The sequence below is a fragment of the Thermochaetoides thermophila genome, assembly GCF_000221225.1.
Source record: "Thermochaetoides thermophila DSM 1495 unplaced genomic scaffold scf7180000011815, whole genome shotgun sequence".
Lineage (NCBI taxonomy): Eukaryota > Fungi > Ascomycota > Sordariomycetes > Sordariales > Chaetomiaceae > Thermochaetoides > Thermochaetoides thermophila.
The window spans coordinates 1,767,063-1,791,123 of NW_006383031.1; the positions used below are offsets into that span (position 1 = coordinate 1,767,063).

General features: G+C 51.7%; 4 protein-coding genes and 3 non-coding genes across 7 annotated transcripts; 5 read left to right on the top strand and 2 right to left on the bottom strand.

Moving 5' to 3' along the window:
- Positions 1 to 4,542: 4,542 nt before the first annotated feature.
- CTHT_0020900 (uncharacterized protein) lies at positions 4,543 to 6,226 on the top strand (the record flags this gene model as incomplete). Its single annotated transcript, XM_006692501.1, has 2 exons — positions 4,543 to 4,924; positions 4,977 to 6,226. 2 exons carry the CDS (start codon positions 4,543 to 4,545, stop codon positions 6,224 to 6,226), a joined length of 1,632 nt encoding a protein of 543 aa, XP_006692564.1.
- A 5,612-nt stretch (positions 6,227 to 11,838) lies between these two features.
- On the top strand, positions 11,839 to 13,090 carry CTHT_0020910 (diphosphomevalonate decarboxylase-like protein; the record flags this gene model as incomplete). The annotated part of the gene is made up of 2 exons (XM_006692502.1): positions 11,839 to 11,900; positions 11,968 to 13,090. 2 exons carry the CDS (start codon positions 11,839 to 11,841, stop codon positions 13,088 to 13,090), a joined length of 1,185 nt encoding a protein of 394 aa, XP_006692565.1.
- A 500-nt stretch (positions 13,091 to 13,590) lies between these two features.
- CTHT_0020920 (diphosphomevalonate decarboxylase-like protein) lies at positions 13,591 to 15,017 on the top strand (the record flags this gene model as incomplete). The annotated part of the gene is made up of 3 exons (XM_006692503.1): positions 13,591 to 13,677; positions 13,753 to 14,928; positions 15,003 to 15,017. 3 exons carry the CDS (start codon positions 13,591 to 13,593, stop codon positions 15,015 to 15,017), a joined length of 1,278 nt encoding a protein of 425 aa, XP_006692566.1.
- Positions 15,018 to 17,129: 2,112 nt separating this feature from the next.
- Positions 17,130 to 20,155, bottom strand: CTHT_0020930 (uncharacterized protein; the record flags this gene model as incomplete). The annotated part of the gene is made up of 6 exons (XM_006692504.1): positions 17,130 to 17,256; positions 17,342 to 17,387; positions 17,776 to 17,794; positions 18,278 to 18,861; positions 19,722 to 20,009; positions 20,071 to 20,155. 6 exons carry the CDS (start codon positions 20,153 to 20,155, stop codon positions 17,130 to 17,132), a joined length of 1,149 nt encoding a protein of 382 aa, XP_006692567.1.
- A 2,363-nt stretch (positions 20,156 to 22,518) lies between these two features.
- Positions 22,519 to 22,617, top strand: CTHT_0020940. The gene is made up of 2 exons: positions 22,519 to 22,556; positions 22,582 to 22,617. It is a non-coding gene; the product is annotated as a tRNA-Ile (tRNA).
- A 363-nt stretch (positions 22,618 to 22,980) lies between these two features.
- On the top strand, positions 22,981 to 23,089 carry CTHT_0020950. Its single transcript has 2 exons — positions 22,981 to 23,017; positions 23,054 to 23,089. It is a non-coding gene; the product is annotated as a tRNA-Lys (tRNA).
- Positions 23,090 to 23,709: 620 nt separating this feature from the next.
- On the bottom strand, positions 23,710 to 23,795 carry CTHT_0020960. The gene is given in 2 exon segments: positions 23,710 to 23,747; positions 23,757 to 23,795. It is a non-coding gene; the product is annotated as a tRNA-Ala (tRNA).
- Between the last annotated feature and the right edge of the window lie 266 nt (positions 23,796 to 24,061).

The window sequence follows — 24,061 nt, forward strand, 5'->3', positions numbered from 1 at the left end:
CCACGTCTCCCAGAATAGCAATGGAGATGGAGACAACCACAGAAAGGACAACCACGGGATAGCAGGCGACGTACTCTAGATTCAGCGCGGAACAACTTCGGGTTCCTGGTTTCTTTCAGAGATCAAACAATAAGGGGAGCTGGCATTAGGTCTACGCATCAAAATTTTTTTCTCATTACCGAGTAGCTGGACCGCAATGCAACGATGCCTCCAAAGCGTCTAGCTCCGAGAGAACAATGACAAAGAATTCCACGGCCCCGCTCGGAATGGAAGCCTTCTTCATGACAGGACTGTCCAAAAAAAGCCTCGCGTCAGGTACAGGCAGAGAAGACATCTCTTTGGCCAGAAGGGGCTCCGGGCTTCGGCTGCACGCAAGGAAAACGTCCTCTGCTCCAGATGCCGAGCGCCGCAGAGGGCCCGTTCCGTGGGGCCCGCAACGACATCAGCGAATCCCCTCGAAGAGCAGCCCTCCATCTCGCAGCACTAATGCAAGGGACAGGAAACGATTTTCGCCCTGAGAGGCGTGGTGGGAACCGTAAGCCAACTGACACGTAACCGAGCTCTGAGAGGTATTCAAGCCACAAGAGGAGGCTCAGATAAAGGGTATGATGATGAACAGAACCACAAAGTGGACAGGGGGCAACAACAGCGCGGGGGCGGGGCAGGAATATCTTCTGGCAAGCCAATGGGCCACGAGAACAGGGACTGCAGGCGTCGATAGTACCTGCTAGAACTTGTAGGACTAGACAGGAGAAAGAGAAGCAGAGCGGGATAATCCGTATGCCAGCGAATACATTGCATCTTTGCAAAAAGACGATTTGCCGGGCCGCGTGCTGATTCCCCTGGTCTTACATAGGCGAGCCTAGGGCTGAGGCATCGGATGGTTGGGCATACGTGCTGTCAACTGCTGCAAACTCAGTTCCTGGTGACTGATGAGGCGGTGAAAGCAGTCAATATCGGCGACGGAGCATCTCTTTGACAGCAAGTTGATGCTGCGTAACCCCAGAACATGGCTACGTCAATTAACGCGGGGCAGAGAGAAGCGTGGCGTCACCGACCGGCACGGCATCGGTCGGGCTGTCATGGCTCGATAGACCGAGGAAGATGGCTCAGCAGGTGCACCGAGGGGCAGCCGGAAAAGTCTGTGTGTCTGTATCTCTTGGCTCCGATGGGAACGAGGACGTTGGAGTTGGTACGGACATATACGGAGTGTGAGTCCATGACACGCTGACTGCTTTGGTGGAGCGTTGAGCCGTTGGCGGCACACGGCCGAGGGCAGGATCCTCGGTTGTCTTCGTTCAGGTACGCTTCTGCGGCGCAGGCGTATCTGATGAGCCGTGCGTCCATCTTTCCGGCATCGTGCCACGCTTCCATAGATTCAGGTTCGACTCCGAGGTCGCTGGACGGAATGAAGGAGCGCTGCTGAGGTAAAACAACCGCAGTCATGACTCCTCATCCGTGAGGCCGCCGTGTTGGTGGAGGGGTCTTGACCGAGTTCACGGTTTGGAGGATGGGAGGTGCAAGTTTTAGATGCATGTCCACAACTTTGGATGAAATGAATTCGACTGCTGGGAAGTTGGACGCGGATAAGACGAGCAGCGCACACTTGTGCCTGCGTGACGCCACACTGCGAGTCAATCAGGAAGCTGGGGAAGCAGCTTGGATGGACGGAAGGATTGTCGTCAACCTTGTGGGAGGAGAGAGGGGAGTTGGCGGCACAGCGATTGTGATCAATCGAAGAGGTTGTTGTCCAAGAGAGCGGTGAAGTCCAAAATTTTGGCTGGTCAGCAGCTCGCAGCAGATAGTGAAGCACTGGCGGCCAGACCAAAGTCCATCGGAAAGGCGGTCTTGCCCAGCAGAATGCCATCTGTTCGCAGTTGCCGTCGATCCATCCCATTCCCGGCCAAGCGCGCTGGAGCCTGCCCAACCGCCATATTATTCCGAGCCTTTTTTTGCAGCTAGCAGGCCCGATGTCATGGACCCGGAAGTGGCGGGCTGACAGCTGGCCGTCTCCACTGTTCCAGCCTTTTCGCCTGGCAACCAGCGGACTGCCCCACCATTGCTGAAGCTCCAGTGACAGCCCTGCGATGGCTGACGCTGGCTGTGTCGTTGAATATTCTTGATATCCTGTGCGTCATCCACGCAAGTTCCACTGCAATTTTTTTTCATAAAACACTCGCCGCCGCGACTGTCGACGCGGTTCCACAAAGTGCGCAATTGAACCCGCGGACAAGCGAGGATGGAGGGCGGCAGCGACAGTGAACTGGATAGTGATGGAAGAGTGAAGAGCCAGAGATAGCAGTTTGTTAAAGTCGAGCCTCGGTGTTTGGCAAAAGTGTTGAGTCCTTTCGCTAGAAAACGTAATGAAACGGAGTTTTTCATTTATCATTCCACCATCCTCACGATCGTGCTCAGCCGATGCTCAGGATTTCTTGCGATATTCTGGCCTGCCTCACATGAGGCTCATCAAACTTCGGCGCCGTTTGCTTTGTACAACCTTCCCAGTCGGCACTGGCTGCCCGGCAAAACGGTGCGGCGGAGATACGGCGGGGCCAAGTTCTCGATTGGTCAAGCCACCAACAGCTGACGGCAGCTGTGGTCATTTGCGATGGAAGGCGCACGAGCCAACTTAGGGTCTTTCCAGGGCCAGCGCACAGGCCATAGCCCGGCTCATCGGGCAGCATGGGTCTGGCAAGTTCCGTCTCGAACCACAGATGCTCAGATGCTGAAAGGTTGAGACGAGTGTCAACCAATCTTCTGGAATGCCTCGCCCCACCGCACATGCTCGGATGATGAGAGCAGACGATGGGCGACCCTTAGTAAACTGTTGCCAATAATGGCACCGAGAGATTCAGAGGTCGAGAGGGCTGTGAAAGTCATGATTTATTCAAGAGCACTTTAACCACACCCACGAGTTTCGCTTCTTTGGTGCTGGCAGCCTGCGAGCTCACCCTCTTGGCTTCCCACCGCCAAGTTGAAGTCAACCCGCAACGTGCTCCCCCGCAGAACACCCGCTGCCCGCCACGAACACCGCCAACGCCAACCGCCGCCTTTTCCTTCACGTGGTTGTGGACAACTACTGACCGCGTCCGCGACACGCTGATCGCTGTTCACTGATCGGGCTGCCAGACAATTGGGCCCACTGCCGGCCGCAGAAGCGAAGCCGCCGCGTTACGAGTTGCCCAACCGGATTCGCGGCGCACCCTTCCCGTCACGCACCGGCGAATCGCCAGCAGTTGGGTGCTGCGTGCTGTGTGCTGGTGTTGTGTTATGTGCTTTGACACTAACAGAGGTGCCGGAGAAAAGTGAGGTTGCAGTGCTGGCCGCTGAGAGAAAACCGTTTGGTCGGCAGCTACTCGGGAACAATCGATTGGGCTTTGAGAGCTCCGGCTCCGGCGCCTGAGAGCTTCCAAGCAGCAAGCGAGCAGGTCTGTCTCTAGCGCCTTTGAAGACGAGAGTGTGAGTGCCACACTCTGGGCAGTGACCCAATCGCGGACCAGCCATCTTCCTGCCGCCAACCTTGGAACCCCACGCCATCGATCGCATCACCTCGTACAGTGCCCGATTACACGTGGTGCCAGTGACAGCAATATTGATGAAGAGTCCTGGTACGCCGGTCCTCGAGAGCGTGCTGCAGCGCCGCGTCGTGCCCCTCTGATACACCAGCTTCCCCTCTCTTGCTGGCATCAATCCCGCTCCAAAGAGCATCAATCTACGCATCGCAGTTGTCTGCGCATTGACGACACGGAAGTACCTGTTATCTAGGTCGACCACGGCCTGGGCTCAATCTGGAAGCTTCGCAGTTGGGCAGGTCTTCTTCGTCCAGCACATCCAATCTGCCCGAGTCCCCATTCAATTCGACTCTAGAGAGACAGAAGCTGTCTGCACAGAACACAAAGCACAAAACTGCTCAGTCGAGAGCGCGGGGTGCATCTTGACGTCAACTACATCCCAAGTTCAGTTTTTAGATGATACGTTTTCGCTGCGCGGCTGTCGTCGGCGGTTACCGAAGTGCTGACCAGACGTTGCGGGGCCAATTCGGGGCAAACAGCAGTGTTTTTCACCTGCTCTTTTGCCTGACTCATCAACTGCCGCTGGTGTTCGCGTCGCTTGCTGCCATTTGCCATCATCTGCACCCGTCTGGGCTGGCAGGCGCCCCGCAGCAAAAAAAGCCCACCACCACCTGCACCGACCAGCTAACGCCTGCCGGGACCCCAGCAGTTCCCCACCCTTGTCAGCAAGAAGTACCCACGTACCCACCACGGTCAGCAAGTGGAATCAGGGATCCAGCAGTCGCGCAACGCAAGAAGTGGAAGCTTCGCCGCGACTTTCAATTGCTGCGTTGCTGCATGCTTTTGCTGCTTTCATCCTAAACAACACAAACTTCCCGACCGCTCACCCATTTCGCCCTCCTCTCGACTTGCGACACTATACACTCCGAAAGCAAACACCAACTCCCAACACTCTCAGCACATCATCGCTACAAACTCAAGCACACATAGCAGTACCCGTTCGCCGCGTCCACATGCTCGCCAGCCTTCCATGTCGGGGTTAAGGCCATTGCTGCTTCCACAGCTCGTGGAAGTAAAGAAGCAGCGCGGGCTGGTCGAGAGCGACGTCGAGTTGCCGCCGAGCTACTCAGTCCATAGCGCATCCTCATCCGACGTTGCCAGCGTCCTACCCTCGCCGAGTACTTCGGTCTTCTCGCGCACCGGCTATGCACCGTCGTCGAGCTCAACTTCGTCCCTCGACCTGACATCGCCATGGACCGAGAGCCCAGCATCTCCAACCCTGCCTATCTATTCGAGCAAGACGAAGCCGCCGCTACCTGATGTCCAGGAAGAGCCGTACGAGAGGGAAGAGGACTTTATTGCAGCCGGCCTTGAGTGCGACTATGGTGACTTTGGTCTCTATGACTGTTTATGTAGGTGGACTTCCTGCTTCGAGGGTCAACGGCCCTGCTGACAGTAATTTAGGTGATGCCCCATGCTCGCACCATGGTGATCTGGTGCAGAGTCCGACCATTCCTGCCTCTTATATGGCTTCCGATGTCGATTATGATCTCGGGTTCCTAAGCGACGGTGACTTTGGTCAGGATCTGCGGTCCAAGAAGAGACGTCAGGGTTCTGACACGCGGTTCGGCAACTGGAGCGCACGCTTCAGCTCACGACTTCCAAGTCTTTCGCGATGGCGGTCAGCAAGCACCAGCTCCAAGGCGGCCAGTTTTGCGTACTCGGCCTCCTCCGATCCTTCTCTCGCAAGTCGGCGACCGAGCCTGGTTCGCGCAATATCCAGGTCCTCTTCGTTGTCAGGGCCAGCACGTACGGCCTCGGACTATCCTGCTCAAGACTCCGACATTCCCGAAACCCCAGCGCTGTCGTTCTATGAGAGCTGCGAGAGCGTCGTCCTTCCTTCCCCCTTGGAAGTGTCTCCGGCGACCGTCGGCAAGAAACTGGAGCGCGACCGGACAATTGCAACAACTCCTCTGCTGCCGCCGTTGATGACCGAAGCGCCAGTGCCCGCTTCGTCGCAGACCAGGCCTCCATCCCTCCAAATGTCTCCACTGCAATCACCTACTCTACCCTCGCCTGTACCCGACTTGTCAGGAACGAAGACCTTCCCAAGCCCACCACTCAGCAACAAGCCCTCTTTGACCTCGCTCTGGAGGGGAACTGTCTCCAGCACTTTCAGCGATGCGCCGTCACCAGTGCCATATCTTTTCGATCTTCAGGACGCATGGTCGGATCGTCTGGGTCATGCAAACTTTACCATCGAGCCAAAACCTTACATGCCCGAGACAGCTGACCTCGCCACGCTGCAAGCCTTCCGCGCGGATTGGAACCAGGCCCGAACGAACTACGCCAAGCATCTTGTGCGTATCAGCGAGCACTATGGGAGCACTTCCAACATCTACGCATTGACGGAGGCTAAGTGGGCCGAGATCGACCAGGAGTGGCAGCGCAATGAAGACCAGCTAGTCGAGCGTCTCGGGAAGAATGATCCGGTGGCGCTTTCACAGCTGCGCCGTACCTCGGAAGAACGCCTGTCTCCTTCAGTCCCGCGCATGCTTAGTGACGATGGCAAGTTCCCCGAGCTCGGGGATGTTGAGATTGTCGGGCCAATGCAGCGCGATGCAGTTATGGCTGGGAACAGCCAGCATGAGCGAAAGAACAGCGTTTCAGCGCTGTTGAAGAGCTTGGCTGGGAAGGTGGGGCTGCGCAAATGAGCTGCCACTCCCCCCCCTCCCCTTCCCTTTTCCCGTGGCCTTTCTCTTTCAGTTCCTGGCATTTCTGGATACTTCCTGACGATTGCACCGACACCGTGCCTTTCTGATCACGACGCAATCCTTTGACTGCGGCCAGCTCATATTTTTTTACATAAACGAAACAATAATCATAGAGGGATGAACGTCTTGTGATGGGCAAAACGGACGGCTTCACCAATATTTTGTGCATTTCTCTCTTTCCTTTGTTGAATATTTTTGCTGTTTCTTTTGTCATTGGCTTTCGTTAAGATACCCCATCAGTAATGGTCGTTCCTTTTTGTGATGATGCAAAAAAGCATTTGGATTACAATGGCACGAATGCTTATTATGGCCTTACATGTATTGATTCCCGTCTATGGATTGGATTGGTCCAGATTGGATGCTCTCTTATGGCTGGGTTATTGATTCAACAGCCTGTCATTGATGTCATCATCTTCAAAACTTATACCATAGTGTTAACTGCTACTACAACTTGGCCCGATATGTGTAATACATGGGCCTGGCGGACCTGAAGGTCTTGCCATATTTGTACATAGATCGATGGATGGTGTACACCTATGTTGAAGTGAATGGAAGACGGGCTGGTCTGGAGTGAGAGCATTCAACTATTACACTTTCATAGTTGTGATGTAAAGGAGATAGATATAGGGCCGTTATGAGCGCTCAGTTGTGCAATGAATAGAGGGACGGCTTCAAACAATCTACTGGTGTCTTGCTGCGCCTACTGAGTGTGTGCCTACCTGTGTCAGGTGAGGAGTTCTCCCTTCTGTAGGGGTGTGTGTCGTGGAGGGAACTCTGTGACAGAAATGCACGAGCGTCATGCGCTACGGGGCTGGCACAATGGACAGCAGGAGTGTGCCTTTAGGCTGTGCCTCACGGGTGTTCAGGATTGTGTATCAGAACACTACAGGGCAAGCAGGCAGCAAAGGGGAGGGGGATGTTGTCATTTTATTGCTTGGGCAGAGTGCAGAGCTAGGACTTGGGGAGGAGAGGCTCCCCCGAAATGGAACACCAAGGGGATGGATCATCTATCAGAGATGGGTTGATCTCTCTCGATAAGCGCTGAGGGAGGAAAACTTTTGTCAACTCAGAAAGGCATAATTCCATGTCAAGTTCTCAATCCTGTCATGGAGGACAGGTAGGTATCCCCCTTCCATCTCACAATCTCATCCGTCATCTGTCCAGTCGTCCCCGGTGCTGCGATACTCAGCCTGAAGACACACAGTCTTGCCCCATGAAGATGTTGCGCATAAGTGCGTGCTTGTGTGCATGTGAAACAGACAGACAGCTATGACAGCGAGTCTCAGTCTCAATCTTAGAGGACAAAGATCGGGTTTATCTCAGGTTATGTCCGATGTCTCGCATTTTGTTCGGCTACTTCTGCTCTTCGCCATCTAGACTGTCTTATGTGTTCCTGAGTCATGGTTATTGTGAGTCTCGCACTACATCCCCTACTACCTACCATGACTGACAGCTGCATTGGCGGGCATATCTCCCCCACGGATGCATACCAAGCATGGGAAACACGTGGCCTCCTGCCTGTCTATGCGCATATGGGGCAGAAAGGCATCTCATTCCTCTCTTCAGTGCCTGTCAAGTCTGTCCATGGGAAAGTCATTGTCTGGGAGTGCATATTTCGGCTACAAACAGAAGCCACGTTTCACGTTTGTGAGGAGCCCACGATAAGATTGGTCACTGACATGAACATGCAAGGGGCTTCAGGGGGAGCAGGTGTAGATCTCGGAATTGATATCCCGGACCAAGGCTCAGGGCTGAGGCAGGGCTCTTACTGGGGATGCCGGAGTCCGCGGGGAGGGACTGGGGAGAAAGATGCGAATTGTGGGGGCTGATCGCTGTTCTATGGGAGGAGTTGAGTTGCTCATTGGGAGTTTGACAGGGATAAATTACCCGTGGCGGGTGCTTGCAGAGGAGCGCTTAAGTGTAGCAAGGAGGGAGGGCATGCGCAAGGGTTAGCGGTTGTCCTCAAGCTCGAAGGCTTAATTCTGTGTCATAGGACGTAGTACATACGCTGAAGAGTGAACTCCTGAAGGCATATTTGGGATTGCTTCAGGAAGGTATTAGCGATGTGAGTGATGAGCTGGTCTGTGTTAAGCTGAGGTAATTATGAGTCCCAGTCTTTCAGGTCAATATTACCAATCTCTTTAACTCTGCCATGTATCATTTGGAAGCTTCAAAAATGCCATTCGCATACCTAAATCATAGCTAACTGGTTAATCACTTTCGATAGTATCGGGAGCATGAGAAGGACATGATTGAAAGCTACAGTGACTGGCCAGGAGTTGTCTCACATGTAATATTTGCTTGCCCCAAAGTGACACATTCTTACTCCCACAATAATAACAATATCTCAACCATGGTGTTGTAGCTTTGCAGCTTATCCTGCATTTCTGCCTAAGGCATGCTGAGAGGACAAGCTAGAATACATGCTAATCTGACAATGGTACCTAACAGCAGGCAGCATCAGCACAAATCTCACTTTCATCTAGAGGGACCAAGCCAATCTCATTTTGGCCAAATGCTTCATTGAAGTAAGGATTTAGCACTGGAGTAATGTTATCATCATTAGGCAAAAACCCATGAGAGTCATCGTTTTGTATCCGCTGCCGGAAACTCTTCTCCATCGAAGGCATTAGACAAGCCTACCAACCCCCTAGCTTCTACCACTTAGGAGTCTCTCTTAATGAGAGGTTGGATCATAGCAATGACTATATTCTGTGCTGGAGCCTAGACAAACCTATCGAATACGTAGCAGACCATAGCTTTTGGAAGGGTCGGCTCTATGCTCGAGCATATGCAAACGGGCATATCCAGGATTAGAATATCAAACTTGAAGTCTGCCGTGCTCAGCAGGGTCCCTGATCATGCACTCGATGAGATTATCCGACGGAAACCCATATGGGACATCAACTTTACGTTACACCTTTGGAATGGTGATTCGGGTTTCAACTTCAAGTCGTAGGAACACTTCAACTATTATATTCTCGTGGTATCTGCAGGTACGTCTAGCAATTGAAGAATCTTTAGCTTCTTCTCATTGTACAATTTGACAGAGAGCAAAGGAGTTCAGTTCTTCGCCCCTTCTTCTCCTCAATTCCCCATATCCCATGCGTCTTTCGAGTCGGCAGCTTCTCAGTTAAATTGATGTCTCGAAGAGCACACAAAATGCAAAAATCCAAGATATCTCAGCTTCCAAGTCACCTAGTGGATGTTGAGATATCGTGAAGATTTATCTTTCGTCTTCCTCCGAAAAAGGCCAGTCTGCCTGCCTGAGTTACTAGGGGAGTTTTCAGCCATTTATTCTCACTCAGGCAACACTGATTGAGTTCATCAAAGGTGTATCTCTTCAACGTTTCAGCCGCACAGTCTAGGATGCAGTGTTTGTCACCAGTAAACTAAGACTACGGTTTTTATGAATCGATGCACTCTGTATTATTCAAGACAGTGATGCCAATAAGGATAAAGAGATTCATTGATGAACAGCATCTACAGTGAAGCATTGGTCACTACTGCTTCAGGAAAGTCAGGCAAGCACAGTGGACTCTCTTGAGCCGCCAAACTACATCCAGAACATTCTGCCAAACAATCTTCACTACATATTTCCCTTCGCAGAAGGCGGAGAGGTGCAGCTGTATACAAACAGCTTCGGCGAGATGTGTCGAGATCTCAAAGATGCCGTCCTAAACCAGCGTGCAGGAGATGCACTCCCACAGACCTTGTTCTTCCTTAACGATTATGTCCTGAGGCTCTGCTGGGAGAACTCAACAGGAAAACCAAATGACTTATCAGTCCTGCATCCCTCTCGTTACCGATGTGAATTCGAAGACCACATGAGTTGGGCCGCCCATGTGTTGCCAAGAAGGGAACACTGGCAGAACATGTCATGGGATATCCTCATTTCCAAGTACCAACAGCGCGGCCTGACCATGCAAACAGACCGGCTTCGCGCGATACAAGCTCCAATCGACGTATGGAGTGATTATATTGATATTGATGCATTTGGTGCTTGTGGGAGAACATCCTGCCACATCAGCTGCGATGGCGGGTGTTCAAGTCAAATCAGAGCAGCGCTCCCCTCTTCCGGCACCGACCTGGAGCTGGGTAAGTGTAAATGATAGTGTTGACATGATATGTCTGTCTGAACTTCCCGGCAATTAAGCTGCTCGGCACCCGGCAGGAAGATTATGCGATTAAGGTCGAGGCAGCCGTCATAGTTAAAGTTATGCATACGACAGTTCCTACTAAGGCCAAGCTAAGGTACTTCCTGGATTCTTGATAAAGGGTCAGCAGATGTTTCTAAATGGTGAATTCTACCTTTTAATTGGCAAAAGAAAGGGAATAGCCGCGGTTTTCCAATGGAGCTGGAGCCAACTAGCAAAGACAAGAACGAATTTGTCCCGATAGGCTTGATGGATATTAAGATGATGATACCCACTAAGAGAGGGGAACTGGACAGCATCCATCAACTGCTGAACGGAAAAAAAATATGGCTGAAGTAGAAGTAATGGTTGGTATCAGTCATTTGAGCCAATCATTTGAGTGGACGCTTCAGGGGACGAAAATGGGGGCTAGTGAGGAAAGCCAGGTACAAGGAATTAACAAGGTCCAGATCTAGGATATGAAAAGGGGACAGACTCACCCTAGTAAGGTGCCCTGTCATACACATTGAACAGAAACACCGAAGTCCAGGGCAATCAGGAATGCATGGCAGGATGGATAACGTAACTCTGGCTTGGTCGGTGACAATATTGTTGAGAACAGTCCTCTCTTTCTCCATTGATGAAGCTAGAAGTCCAGCCAAATGCCTGTTTCTGGTAACCCAGTGTTCCAGTGCGCACAATATTGCATTTGGGGAACAGTGAACAATGACACTTTCAAGCGGGTCATAAAGTAAAGTCATCGTCCCGGCAAGATCAGAACACCGTTAGAAAGCACTTGTTGAACTTAAGATCTCGTGGTCATCCTCAATGGCTGGGGAAGCAATGGCGGCCTGGATCAGAGTTTGGTCTCATTGATGTTGATCTTTCAGGAAAAGGCGGCGGGTGGATGGGAAACCATCAGCAGGATACATATGTCAAGAAGTTGTGTGATTAATTGTAATTTGACAAACTCGTTAGCCGCTCTTTCCCTCAAGAATCCAAAACTACTCTCTTCTGTAAACCCAAGTCCCAAGGTGTGCCATAGTTCCTGGGCTCAAAGTTGGGCGTTCATGCAGCCCCATACAACTGATGATGAGCGGGGTCAGAGCTGCAGGCGGTGGGATGAGTCCTGGTCCCTGCAACTGCCCCGCACTAAACCCCTTTGGATGGCCATGGCGGGGTCTTGGCGCCAGTCTCCTTTCCCTCTTCAGGGGACTGGTCTGCAGGGACAACGAAGCTGGACGCCATGGTTGACACAAGCGGTGAAATGCTTCAGTCCCTGAAAACGTCTCGAGCGTCTCAGTTAAACCTCTCATCCGCAAACGTCAGCTCGAGTCCAGATCCCCTCCTGCGGCCTGCTTGTCCTCCAATCTCCCTCTGTTCCAGGACAACTTCAGTCAAATTCCAACCCCAACCATGGCCGACAATACGGTGTATCGCGCCAGCACCACGGCGCCTGTCAACATTGCCGTCGTCAAGTACTGCACCTACACATTCAGTGCCACCTACCATATCGCCCCCAGCTAACTATCCCCCGAACCACAGGTACTGGGGGAAGCGCGATGCCAAGCTTAACCTCCCGACAAACAGCTCGCTGTCGGTGACCCTCGCCCAGTCTGATCTGCGCACGCTGACGACCGCGTCGTGCTCGGCCACCTACCCGGAAGGCGACACACTCATCCTCAATGGCGAACCCTCCGACGTCTCAGGCGCCCGTACCCAAGCCTGCTTTCGCGAGCTGCGCGCCCGCCGCGCCGCCCTCGAGGCCGCTGATCCGTCGCTCCCCAAGCTCTCGACCATGCCGCTCCGCATCGTGTCCGAGAATAACTTCCCCACGGCTGCAGGTTTGGCGTCGTCCGCGGCGGGCTTCGCGGCCCTTGTGCGCGCTATCGCCAACCTGTACGAGCTGCCTGCTTCGCCGTCCGAGCTCAGCCTGATTGCCCGGCAGGGCTCCGGGTCGGCATGCCGCAGCCTATTTGGCGGGTATGTCGCGTGGCGGATGGGTGAAAAGGCGGACGGCAGCGACTCGTTGGCCGTGCAGGTGGCTGAGGCATCGCACTGGCCCGAAATGCGGGCGCTGATTCTGGTCGTGTCAGCAGCCAAGAAGGGCGTCAGCTCGACGTCGGGCATGCAGCAGACTGTGGCGACATCGGGGTTGTTTAAGGAGCGCATTGCTACCGTTGTGCCGAAGCATATGGAGGCTATGGAGAAGGCTATCAAGGAGAGGGACTTTGCTACCTTTGCAGAGATCACCATGCGCGATTCGAACTCATTCCATGCTACCTGCGCCGATACCTACCCGCCTATCTTTTATATGAACGATGTCTCAAGGGCTGCCATTCGCGCCGTCGAGCAGATTAACGACGCTGCTGGTAGGACCGTGGCCGCGTATACTTTCGATGCTGGCCCGAATGCCGTCATCTACTACCTGGAGCAGGATACGGACATTGTTGTCGGCACTCTGTACAGCGTTCTGGGTGCTGGAATTGACGGATGGAAGCAGTCGATTGTTGAGAGCCTGAAGCAGCCGGCTGTGACACTGGATGAGGCTGTGGCCGGGCTGCTGAAGGGCGGTGTCAGCCGTGTAATTATGACTGGTGTGGGCGAAGGTCCGCAGAAGACAGATGAGTATCTAGTTGCTGAGGACGGCACGCCTGTCAAGAGGTGATCCCAGTGATGAAGGAATGATTTAGACGCAAGCGGTTACTTGCTGCTTGGTTGGCCAATGTGTACACGCGGCAAAGTTACCCTATCTAACAACTAATGTTGCGAATAGTTTCGCGTCTTATACTTCCCTCGGCTTCTAGAAGTCTTAATGGCAGCAAAGAGTCTGATCTGTGTGCATGTCATCTCTGGTTCCCAAGCCATCAGGCACATGTCGGGTTGTGGGCCCTCTTCTTATCACAATTATCGATTAGATGATAAGCAGCGATAAGCCTTAGTCTGTGTTACAGTACGTCAGAGCCGCTCGTGGGCAGCACTTGGCCCCAAGGGGCACAGCGGGACGCGACGGAACGTACGCACGCGCCAAGATGCCGTGCCGCAATCCAAAAGCAGAGATCGCGGGCTCCCGGGTCCAGACCTTTCCGTCTTGATATCTGGGTTTCATCCTCCTGATTCGGCTCTTGTTTTGTTTAGTCGCGGTGAGCATGCGATTTACGCGGCGCCATGAGCCGCCGTTTCTACGACATCGACGCGGCGGGTGAGGTGCTCTGCACTTACACTGAGCATGGCGCCCGCGAGCAGCTTCAGACGGTTCGTAGAAGTCTAAATGCTACTCTCCGATCCTTCTGATTTCTGCTTACCGACATGGATTGACGCCCTCAACAGGAGAAAACCAAAGTCCCCTTAGGCAAAGCTATCCTCTATGCCTTCCTCCCAGCCGGCTTCCCCCACACCGTGACCGAGGACTACCTCTCCTACCAGCTCTATGACTCCCTACAAGCCTTTGCTTCCTCCATCACATCGCTGCTCGCCAACCGCGCTGTGCTCGAGGGTCTTGGCGTAGGCGACTCATCTTCTTCCCCAACTGGCGCCCTCATCCTCAAGATAACGGGTGACACCATCTCGCGCATCGCGACCATCCTCTTTGCCCACCGCATGGGCCGCGCCATCGAGCCCGAGTGCAAATTCTACCGCTTCCTTGCCGACATCTTCAATGACTCGGCGCAGTTCCTGGACCTGCTGACCCCCGCGCTGCCGTACTTCCCGAAACTGAGTGTTATCGTCTCTGCTGGGGTGCTGCGTTCATTGTGTGGTGTCGCTGCGAATGCTAGCAAGGCTAGTTTGTCGGCGCATTTTGCGCTGACGGGGAATTTGGCCGAGTTGAATGCGAAAGAAGCGTCGCAGGAGACAGTCGTTAGTTTATTAGGGATGCTGGCCGGGTCGCTGGTTGTTCGCTTGGTTGAGGATAAACAGGTGGTGTGGTTCCTCATGATATTGCTAGCGGGGGTGCATCTGACGATGAACTATCGCGCTGTGCGCAGCGTCAAAATGCGTTCGCTCAACCGCCAGCGGGCGACCATCGTCTTCCGGGAATGGCTTGATCATGGCACGGTGTTGACTCCTGACCAGGTTGCCAAGCGCGAAAGCATCCTATGCAAATCGCGCGGCAATTTGGCTAGCAAAAGCGGCGACTACCATGGCTTCTGCGACTTTGGGACATACGGCGAACTGGTCAGCTGGAACCCGAGAGGGTATCATCGGTACGACTTTGAAACGAGCACGTACTTTATGGCGATATGGCATCGCGGTGGGACGTTTTACATGAAGATTGCCTTGAAAGAAGGCGTTAAGACGCCCCTGGCTGCTTGGTTCGATGCTGTCAATCATGCCTACCACTTCGACTCTGCACTCAAGGACGGCTTGCAGAGTCATTTTGAGAACGAGATGCCGCTGGGCTATGTGTCAGACGAGCAGAAGGAGCAGTTGTTTGCTGCTTTGGCGGCGGTTGACTGGGATTTGGAAACAAATGCTCTCGAAACGAGGTTACCTGTCCGCGTAAGGGTAGGTGATGGGAGAAGAAGTATGTTCCTCTCGAATTTCTTAGTCAAAAGTGGAAAGATGCTAACTAATCCTAGTCGTACATCCCATAGAGAAAGATCCAAGACTATTTCACCACAGTCAACTCGAGGCAAAGAGTGATTGAGAAAATATCGACTGCGCTCCATTATGATACACTGTATAGAGCACCTGCCTATGTTGTTTTGAATGCTGTCCATGGATGTGGTAATGTTGGAACATTATTGGGCAAGGGTTGGCCGACGTAATGACTTCATGACGACTTTTTGTATGTTCACGTTTCTTTACATTCAAGACTCTTAAGTCCCCAATGTTCCACGTCCAACATGAGATACGCCATAATGCAATCTTACTAGTATTTACATACTTGATGAGATAGAGGTATAGGTTGCACACAGAGCGCGGGAGTTACAAACTCAGCCTGCCTACAACTCGTGCGGATGGCTATTTGGTCAAGTGTAGAAATGTTGCATGACATGCGTCGGCATGACTTTGAGAGAGCTGAAATACGAGGGGCACAAAGGAGAGGCTCAACATCTATTATAGAGCCACTCTTGAAAGTTCTCCAATCAGGTTTATTCCATTGCATATTGTGCAACCCCACGTTCATGCAGCATCACCATCGCACGGAAAACATGGCTGAGTGAACTCTAGTATATTCATAATTCTTATGTTAGCATTTTTTATTAGTTTTGTAGCCTTGGAGTGCATATATCTTTCTGTCATTCTGATCAGGGAAGGTATGATTGTGACATGGACTGAGAGCCTCGGCACAATGATGATCACGTGGGTAGTTGAGAGATAACAGCAACAGTCTACTCACAGAGTCTTTCACTCAAACTTCAGCTCACAAAGCCCCATCAGACTTCAGCTAAACAGATATCCAGGATGATGCTGGCAAAGTATCTTCTTCCTGGGATCGTTTTCATCCTCATTTTGAGTGTCTTCTGGCAATGGTGAAAACTCCAATACATTCTACAGCCGCTACTCGCAAGATTCATCAATTGCTGACCAACTTGAGATTCTCAGTGGCAAACATGGGCTAAGTCCTGGAGAAGTTAACTGAGAAGTATGGCGTCGTTCTAATACGGCCTTCATAGAAACTGCGCTTCATTAGCCCACCGAGTCTCAGGTTCCCCAGTGCGAATTGGCCCTCGTCAGGTGATTGCAGAGGATCCGGATGTGATTCAGCATCTTTTTATACAAGTTCAGGCTACACACGAGCATATTGTATGTTGAACCAGAGTTACAAGAGCTTAGTTGAGCTCTCATCACATCAGGGTGGAAGATGTTCCAGTTTGAACCCGCGAAGCCTGCCTTGAACACTTGCCGCGACGATACTACACCCACCGAAATGAGGAAGCTATTTCTTTCCAGGTACACAGGCAAAGACATCGTCTATAACATCGTAGCCACAATTGCGCTTGGGATTGCCAATTTTATCAAACTGTTGGAAATGAAATATCTTAAAAGGGAATGATATCCGACCCCGTATATACCATCAAGTAAATCCAGTATTTCACAATGTAACTGCCTGTGTCAACAGTTATTAGCCTTAGTTAGTCACATGTGACAAGGATGACATCAGCCATTTGCGTTTGAATACCCGTTTCGATATCTGGAACAAGATAAGGACATATTAGTCTGTCAGGAAAAGCGATGTGCTTCGCGCAAGTAGTTGCAGAGTACCCATGGCTTGTCAATATCATTCATCCAGCCTTTCGGTTTGTACCAAATTGACCAATTGGGCTGGGGTCACCTCATGCAGTAAGTTTTTTTTTTCCCAACCCTTACACAACCCACTAACACATGTAGATGTCCTAGAAAGTCGTCGCCGAAAGATCCAAACCAGATGTACACCATATGCCAGACATTTTGGGGTCGTTCAAGCGAAAGGGGCTGCCCCAACAGAGAACCTCCGGACTATCCTGGCTCACAAGATCACAACCGCAGCTGCTATCCGATACACTTTGTTAATGCTGATCAATACACCATTTGCATACAAAAAACTCCAGAATGAGATCGACCAGGCCCTTGCAACCGGGGAGATCTTATCAACCATCAAGGACTCCGAGGTCCGCAAACTGCCATACCTCCAAGCTGTGATCAAAAAGGTTTGCATTCTTTCTCCTTCTCCCATTCCGAGTTCAGAGAGTGCTTGCTGGCGGAGATATAATCCAAAACAATTACATTTCAGCAGCAACCTGACTGGCAGCACCGATGATGAGAGTGACATGCTCACCCAAGATTTTCGGACGTGATGTGCACATCTTTTGGCAAAGCGTTGGTTTGAGGATGAGGGTGAACAGCTGTCTAATATGAACAAAACGGTTGATTTAGTCTTCCACAGTGGAAAATGGAAGTGTGCAAGCAGGGGGATGCCCTGATCAAACTGAACAAGAGCTTTGTGGAGGTAAGGTGTCTAGCCCTGTCTGGTCTCTTTCCTCTGTTATGTTAATGTTAGCTCCTGAATGGTTTGACTTCAGCGTGGCCGATCCGCTGCATCCCCCCATAGTGACAAGCGGTGTAAGTAGTTCCCTAGGGATCTCAACGACCGTGGAATGAGGACTGACAATAAGCATCAAAAGATGTCTCAGTTAATTGACAACTTTGATGTTTTATTACCAAGAGAGAAGGAGGTTGAGAGATGTTCAACAATCCAGAAATGCTTCCCAGTATCGTCGACCATTTTTTGTTTTGAAGGGAGAACACCGTCGTCTGTTTAGAGTCTGTTTGAAGAAAGATATTTGAAGGGATACCATTCATCCTAGCCTTCGAACTGCTCTGCAAGTGACGATAACCCATATTTCCTTGTCTCGAAATTGAGCTTACTGTTCAAAACAGTCAGGACCTGAACATAAGTGTAACTGTGGCGATGCTGTCGGGTAAGCTAATCGTGGGCTTTTCCAGAGCCCCTGAGCTCAGTCATCTCATACTGCCAGCTATCCATCCCAAAACACTGCCCTGCAAAAATGGAGTGGTATGGTACATATTTTACAAATACACACCCGAAATCAAGGACACAACCCGCACTTTCTCACGACAACCCAACAGCCCTTAACGCCCTCATCTTAAAACCCTCCCAACTGTTCAACTTCGGCCTCACATCCAAATAAAAATTCAGCTTCCCCGCATTCCCCCCATCACTCCTTCCAGCGTAGAAGTCAATCACATACTCAATTTTCTTCCCACACCGATCAATAACCCAATCGTGCCTATCAAACGGAGCCTGGTACCCCAATAACGTATTAATTCTCGCTCTCGGACTCATATGCTGCGTTCCCAGCCCGGAAAAACTATGTAACCTCGGCCCGCCACAACCGCCTTTACTCACGGGCTCGACATACGGCGCCTCCCACTGCAGAATCTCTGCCCAAGCCCTCTCGTTCACCGCGTTATGAATCGGCACGACGGTCTTCATGTCCGCCGCGTGTGGGTCGTACCCTTTCCGGCGCATAGCTTCGAAGAATTGTTTTTCGGAGGGATAGACCCAGTGCCCTGTGGGCGAGGCGCCGGTCTCGACTTCATGGTTGACAGGGCAGGCGGAGGGCGTGGCGTCAGGAGTACGGGGGATGCTGGAGATGACGCGGGTTTCGTCGAGGAGGGGGGCTGACAGTTTGGGCGGTTGGGCCTGTTGCGTTGAATTGGCAGATTGCGATTGTTGGGAGAAGAAGGGGATTCGGAGCCAGGACGACCAAGAGGAGCTGGAGTAGGACGAGGGTTGGCTGGGTTGAGAAGCTGGCGCGACTTGAACACTCTGTGGTAATGCGGGGGCAGCGGATGTGGATGCGGATTGGGCTGCGCGTGCTTGGTGCAGCCAGAGCTCACGGGTCTTGTGGTTGACGGGGCATTTTGCTTCTTCGCCGCTGGCTTGCGATGAGTCGGATCCAAATCCCCTCATTGTTCCGCTTGCGACTGCTGAAGTTGCCGTGTCCTTGTGTTAGGTTTTCGCTTGCTGGTTATTGCTGATGAATGCAGTGTCGAGCAGATCGTTATGCAGACAGTCCAGTGAGTGTTGGAGCTCTAGATGTCGAAGAAATCGATTCTACTGCTGGTAAAAACGGGGACCAGCAACTTCGCAGTCGTGGCGCGCTCGAACTGTCGGATGTTGAAAGGTTCAAGGAAATTTCACTGAGAGTTTCGCCAAGACAGCCCTGGCCATGGTGGGGCTCTCGAAGATCCGCGTCGGGTTCCCCACACATGACCCGACCTTCAACTATAGAGGGGACCCTTCTGCAAAAAAAGAAATCACCAAAAGTCACGAGATCTCGACCAACGACCTGGAAGTTCTAATGCAAAATGAATTGAAATGTGCTATCTATGCTAGCCCATGTTTTCCCAGCCGATCCGTTTCGGCGCCAAAATCCCGGGTATACGCCAGAAAATGCTCCCCATCACCCTGTCTGCATGCAGAAGTCAAATCTCCACCTGTCTCTGCCCCATAGCCCAAACAGCTAATCCGTGTGTATACCACAAGAGAAGCGTCCATGATAATTGTTAAAAAGTCTTACACGGAGTGCTCGGGCCCCCGTTCAATATCTGCCATTCTGAGCTTTGCGCCCAATAACTTGGGGGCTTAATGAATCTCGCGAGAACTCCCGCCTCCGTCCAGTTCTCCGTGCCAGTGTCATAAAGTAACGGCTGGCGCCTTAAAGATACGAGCCCCTGTATAGCAGGTGGCCTCCTGAAAGAGAGGTATCCAATTAGCTCTGAACACTCAGAAAATGATAAAAACACTAAACAGTGCATGATGGGCGTTCATGCAAAGAAAGTCGCACCGCCAGTCTCAATGGCCTCAATCTCGTCCGGAGTTAGGGGCTGGCGACGGAACCGCTCAGGCAGGTCATTGCGGTCGAAGTAGACACCCTGCGGGGGCTCGACGGGGCCGAGGGCAACGGCGGGAGAGCCGCCAATGCCAGCATTAGGGGTGATTGTCTTGCGGAGGGGACCAAACTGTTGAGCATGGTCGCGGTAAACACTAAAGGTAGCGTGAGAGCTCAGGAAAGAGGCAGGAAGAGTCTTAGTCGGCGAAGCGGGATGCGGTTGAGGAGTGTGGTCAACAACAGCTGTCGAGTCATCGCGGTCAGTCTTTAGTTAGCTCTGCTGTTCTTCGGGAACGGTACATACCAGGAATTGTCCGCTTGCCGATGAACTTAATCGAAGGGGTGCGCACAGCATGCTGAGCAGCGCGGAGGGCCTTGGTGCCGAACATTGTGTGGGAGATTAAAAGTGTTTGGAGGTGAAAGTTCCTTAAGGAACGGTTGAAGAGTTGAGGTTGTGATGACTCGCTTCGGCAATGCCGGTTCTCAAGCTTTTTATTCCCTCGTGAGACTGGCTGATGGATTGGACACTGGGGACGCAACGGGAAAAGAATGTGTTTCAGGAGTCGAAATGGTTCTTTGAGCTGGAAATGAGGAAAATGGTCAATTGAAGAGCACGACGACTGGGAGCGAGAGGGTTGAAGTCAAACAAGGGCAGGCAGGACGGAGTGTCGTCGGCGGAGGGCATCCGGGGGGTTTTCACCGGCACCGATTTTGCTGACACGACCAAAACTCTCCACGCGCCATCGGCCTCTCTCAGCCAATCAAAGAAGGGAATCGCTATTGCCAGCAGTCTTTTTGGCGGGTTGGCTCTGTCTTTGGCCCCTCTTGGACGTCTTGGCCCCCGAAGCCCGGAGGACCCACAAGGCAAGTCTGGAGTCAAAACCACACCATTGCGCCACTGCAGCCCGCTTTCCCCACGCTGCCCTACACCCGCTGGCCCGTCCTCTGCAGCTGGCGACACCCCACTCCAACACCCGTTTCTTCCCGTTGCTTAGAGAGCTTCCATCGGCAACAGCAGGAATGGGCGCCTGAAGGCTCGTCGTCCACGTGAGAGCCCAATCAATGACTGGGGATATCCATTTCTCGCTGGCCTTCCGAGTCTCTGGCATCCCGAAGCGCGGCGCGTCGTCTCGTGTCTTGTGCTTCCCTTTCCCACATGGCAGCGGCATGCTGCCCCTCTTTTCTGCACGCTGCGCCAACGCTCCGTTGCTTGTTCTGTCATTCTGATTTGTCTCCGCTTTGTTCCTGGACCCACCCTTATCAATCTGAGGAACGCCGCTGCCTGAGCCCCGACATCTTCTCGGAGCCATGTTTGCCTCCCCCGCGCAAGCAAACATGACTCGCCCTTGGCTCCGAGACTAGTGCAGTCCCCAAGCTTGTGATGAGGTGATCCTGGAGAGTTGTTACGCTTGACGTTCAGGCAGAATGACGATCCAGCTCTGAAAGCGCACCAGAGTCTCCACACTTAGCTTCCTCAGAGCCGCTGCTAAACCAGCGAAGGAATCCTACACTAACACGGAGGGAACGGCAACTTCGCTAACGGTCAACTCGGACAAGTCTCAACCTCGGCTGGCCTTGACTTCAACTTCCCAGCACCACGACTTCTTAGACAAATGAGTCTTGACACACGGAAATTGTTTGGTTAATATCCGGCTCTCTTCCCTGAGATGGGCTGTTCGTCTCAAGTTACGGCCGGGATGGCGCCATGTCCCCCAATGGCACTGTAGTTTAGTTTCATTGCTTCAGTGCCTTTCTGGACCTCCAATGCCACATCAATGACAAATGGTCAAACAGCCATTTCGCCCTAGCCCAACGGCATTCGTCGCAATTTGATCGTTTCCATATCTAGTGACGAAATTCACTCTTGCATCGGAGTGCACCGCCGGAATTATTAGAATACTGTTTTGCTCCATTACGCAATGGATGCGTAGAATTAGGTAGACGTTGCGGAGAAGTGTGAGATGCCCACCCACTCGGCCCAAACAGTCTTAACTCCGTATCCCTCCACGCTGTGGCTTGATGCTAGCGAGAGCGGTGACGTCTTCAAGCAACCGGATTGCAACCGCGCTACTCCAACCCTGCCATTTCCCCAGCGTCTTGGCCTGGGAATTGAAAAGGGCTCATTTTGCGTCTTTGCATGTGATTGCAGTCGATGTCGTGCAACTCGCTGCGCTTTTGCGGTGCTCCCGCGATATTACGGAATCTTTGTCTTTCGTCCTCGATGAAAGACATATTCGACGATTTACCATAACTGTTTCGTTTTATGAACTGAAATCCCAAGATATGCCCCTACTCAAAACTATGCCCTGAGAGCTTCTGTTGGATGTGGTGGGGCCAGACCTGATGCAGACAACTTGGTTCTTACCCCAAGTAATCGAGTAAATGTCGGATACTTAGTGGCTAGGGGTCAAACGACGATGCCAGCAGCGTCACAAGCCCATGGTCAACAATAATTTAACTTTGACAGTGGTGATAAGTCATGGCTGCGACGAGGTTGAATCTTGTGATCTAACTCTCAAGTCTAGAAAGCTGTGATACTCGTTTCTCAAGGGCGTAACCAGCTCTCCATAGTTTCGAGCAAAGAAGCAAGTCTTACATCTCAACGAACAGCTTGCCAGCGCCACATCTTACATCTCCACTTGGGTGTGAGCCAAAGTTGGCATAGGCCTGGGAAACAGCAGATTCTCCGAAGTGCTCGGAGGTCGAGTGCCTTCATGATTGACCCAACTAACCTCTCCTGCAAAAGTTCTCTGCCCGGTTAGCTCAGCTGGTTAGAGCGTCGTACTAATATAACATCTCAGTGTTATACTAAGTAATGCGAAGGTCAACAGTTCAATCCTGTTACTGGGCATTGTTCTTCAATTTTGCCTTTTGAGCGGTTGGGCTTCACCTCATCCTGCTAAGTTGGACCTCAATTGTTTATGCCTACATTTTTGTAATAACTGCTCTTTAGGCTTTTCGATTTGCCTTTTGATTCTGAGTTTGTTGTCTTCCCTTCAAATTCTTTGAAGACAAACGCACCTTGAACCGAGGGCGCAACCCTGAAGATATAGTCAGGACTTGTTTTGAGGTGAAACTTCGGACCTTTGGAGCTAAAGAAATCTTCCCCCTTCCGACCACACGCATAAGACCAGACTTCCTTTAACTGGCTCACTTCCGGCCTTGTTCAATACAGTCATCCAGTCCTACCACCTACTCTGAGCGAGAGTGATCCGCCCGGCTAGCTCAATCGGTAGAGCGTGAGACTCTTAAGAAGGATCTCCCTGACCTCAACAAGGTTCTCCGTCATTTCAAGGTTGTGGGTTCGACCCCCGCGTCGGGCTCAATCCCCGTTAAGAAGCGTCGTTCTCATTTTTGGACTTTTTTCATATGTTACGAAGACTAATGATCCCATCTTGATGGTCTTGTTGATGTGTTCTCGGATATTACGGCTGAGATAACTGATTGTCCCTTAGACATTTAGCTAGGTATTTAGTTGGCTCCGATATGATTTTGAGATATTGCTGGATATTATGGGATCTGTTGCACAAACTGTTTGTTTTGAAATTGAAAAATTGAACAGGGCAACAAGATGAGTCAAAGGCTCTGACCAAACTCTAGCTGAAAACTCGCGCCTGATCTGCATTGTGCATTCTTCATAAGAAGTATACTTAAGAAATCCTTTGGTTCAACCATGTGGCACGTGTTGTATCGGTAGCACAAGAAGCCTTACCACTCTGTCACGCCTTTTTGGAGCTGGGGGCTCTATTGACACCAATCAGCGATTCATAGTCACAATAGTTACTATCGTGAACCAAAACAAAACCATGAGCCTCTGAATATAAACAGAAGGCGCTACTATCAAACGCAACTGTCACGAGCCACTTCTACTCGCCAACAAAGAACGATAAATAAAGCCAATCAGCGTGTGGAAAGCAGTGGACATCCCAATAACAAAAGGGCATGGACGAGTTGGGAATCGAACCCAAGACCTTTCGCAGGTGGTAAAGGCATGCTAAGCGAACGCTCTACCAACTGAGCTACACGCTCTTGAATGCTTCGGAAGCTCAGACGTAGGGCTGATGGGTAACACTGGCTCGACGGTGACCATTTCCGTGGCGAAGCTGCATCTACTTGGGGGAAATTGTAGGATGGTTGGGCTTTACTTATCGGGAGGAATGATTCTGAGTTAGATGTCAGTGTTTGGTGAAGATAATTTTAGGGCCTTAGATGGCAGGTGAGAACAGGCTGGACAGCTACCAAGTCTCAGTCGTGATATCGAGTCTCGGACTTTGGGGAGCAAAAAAATTCGCCAT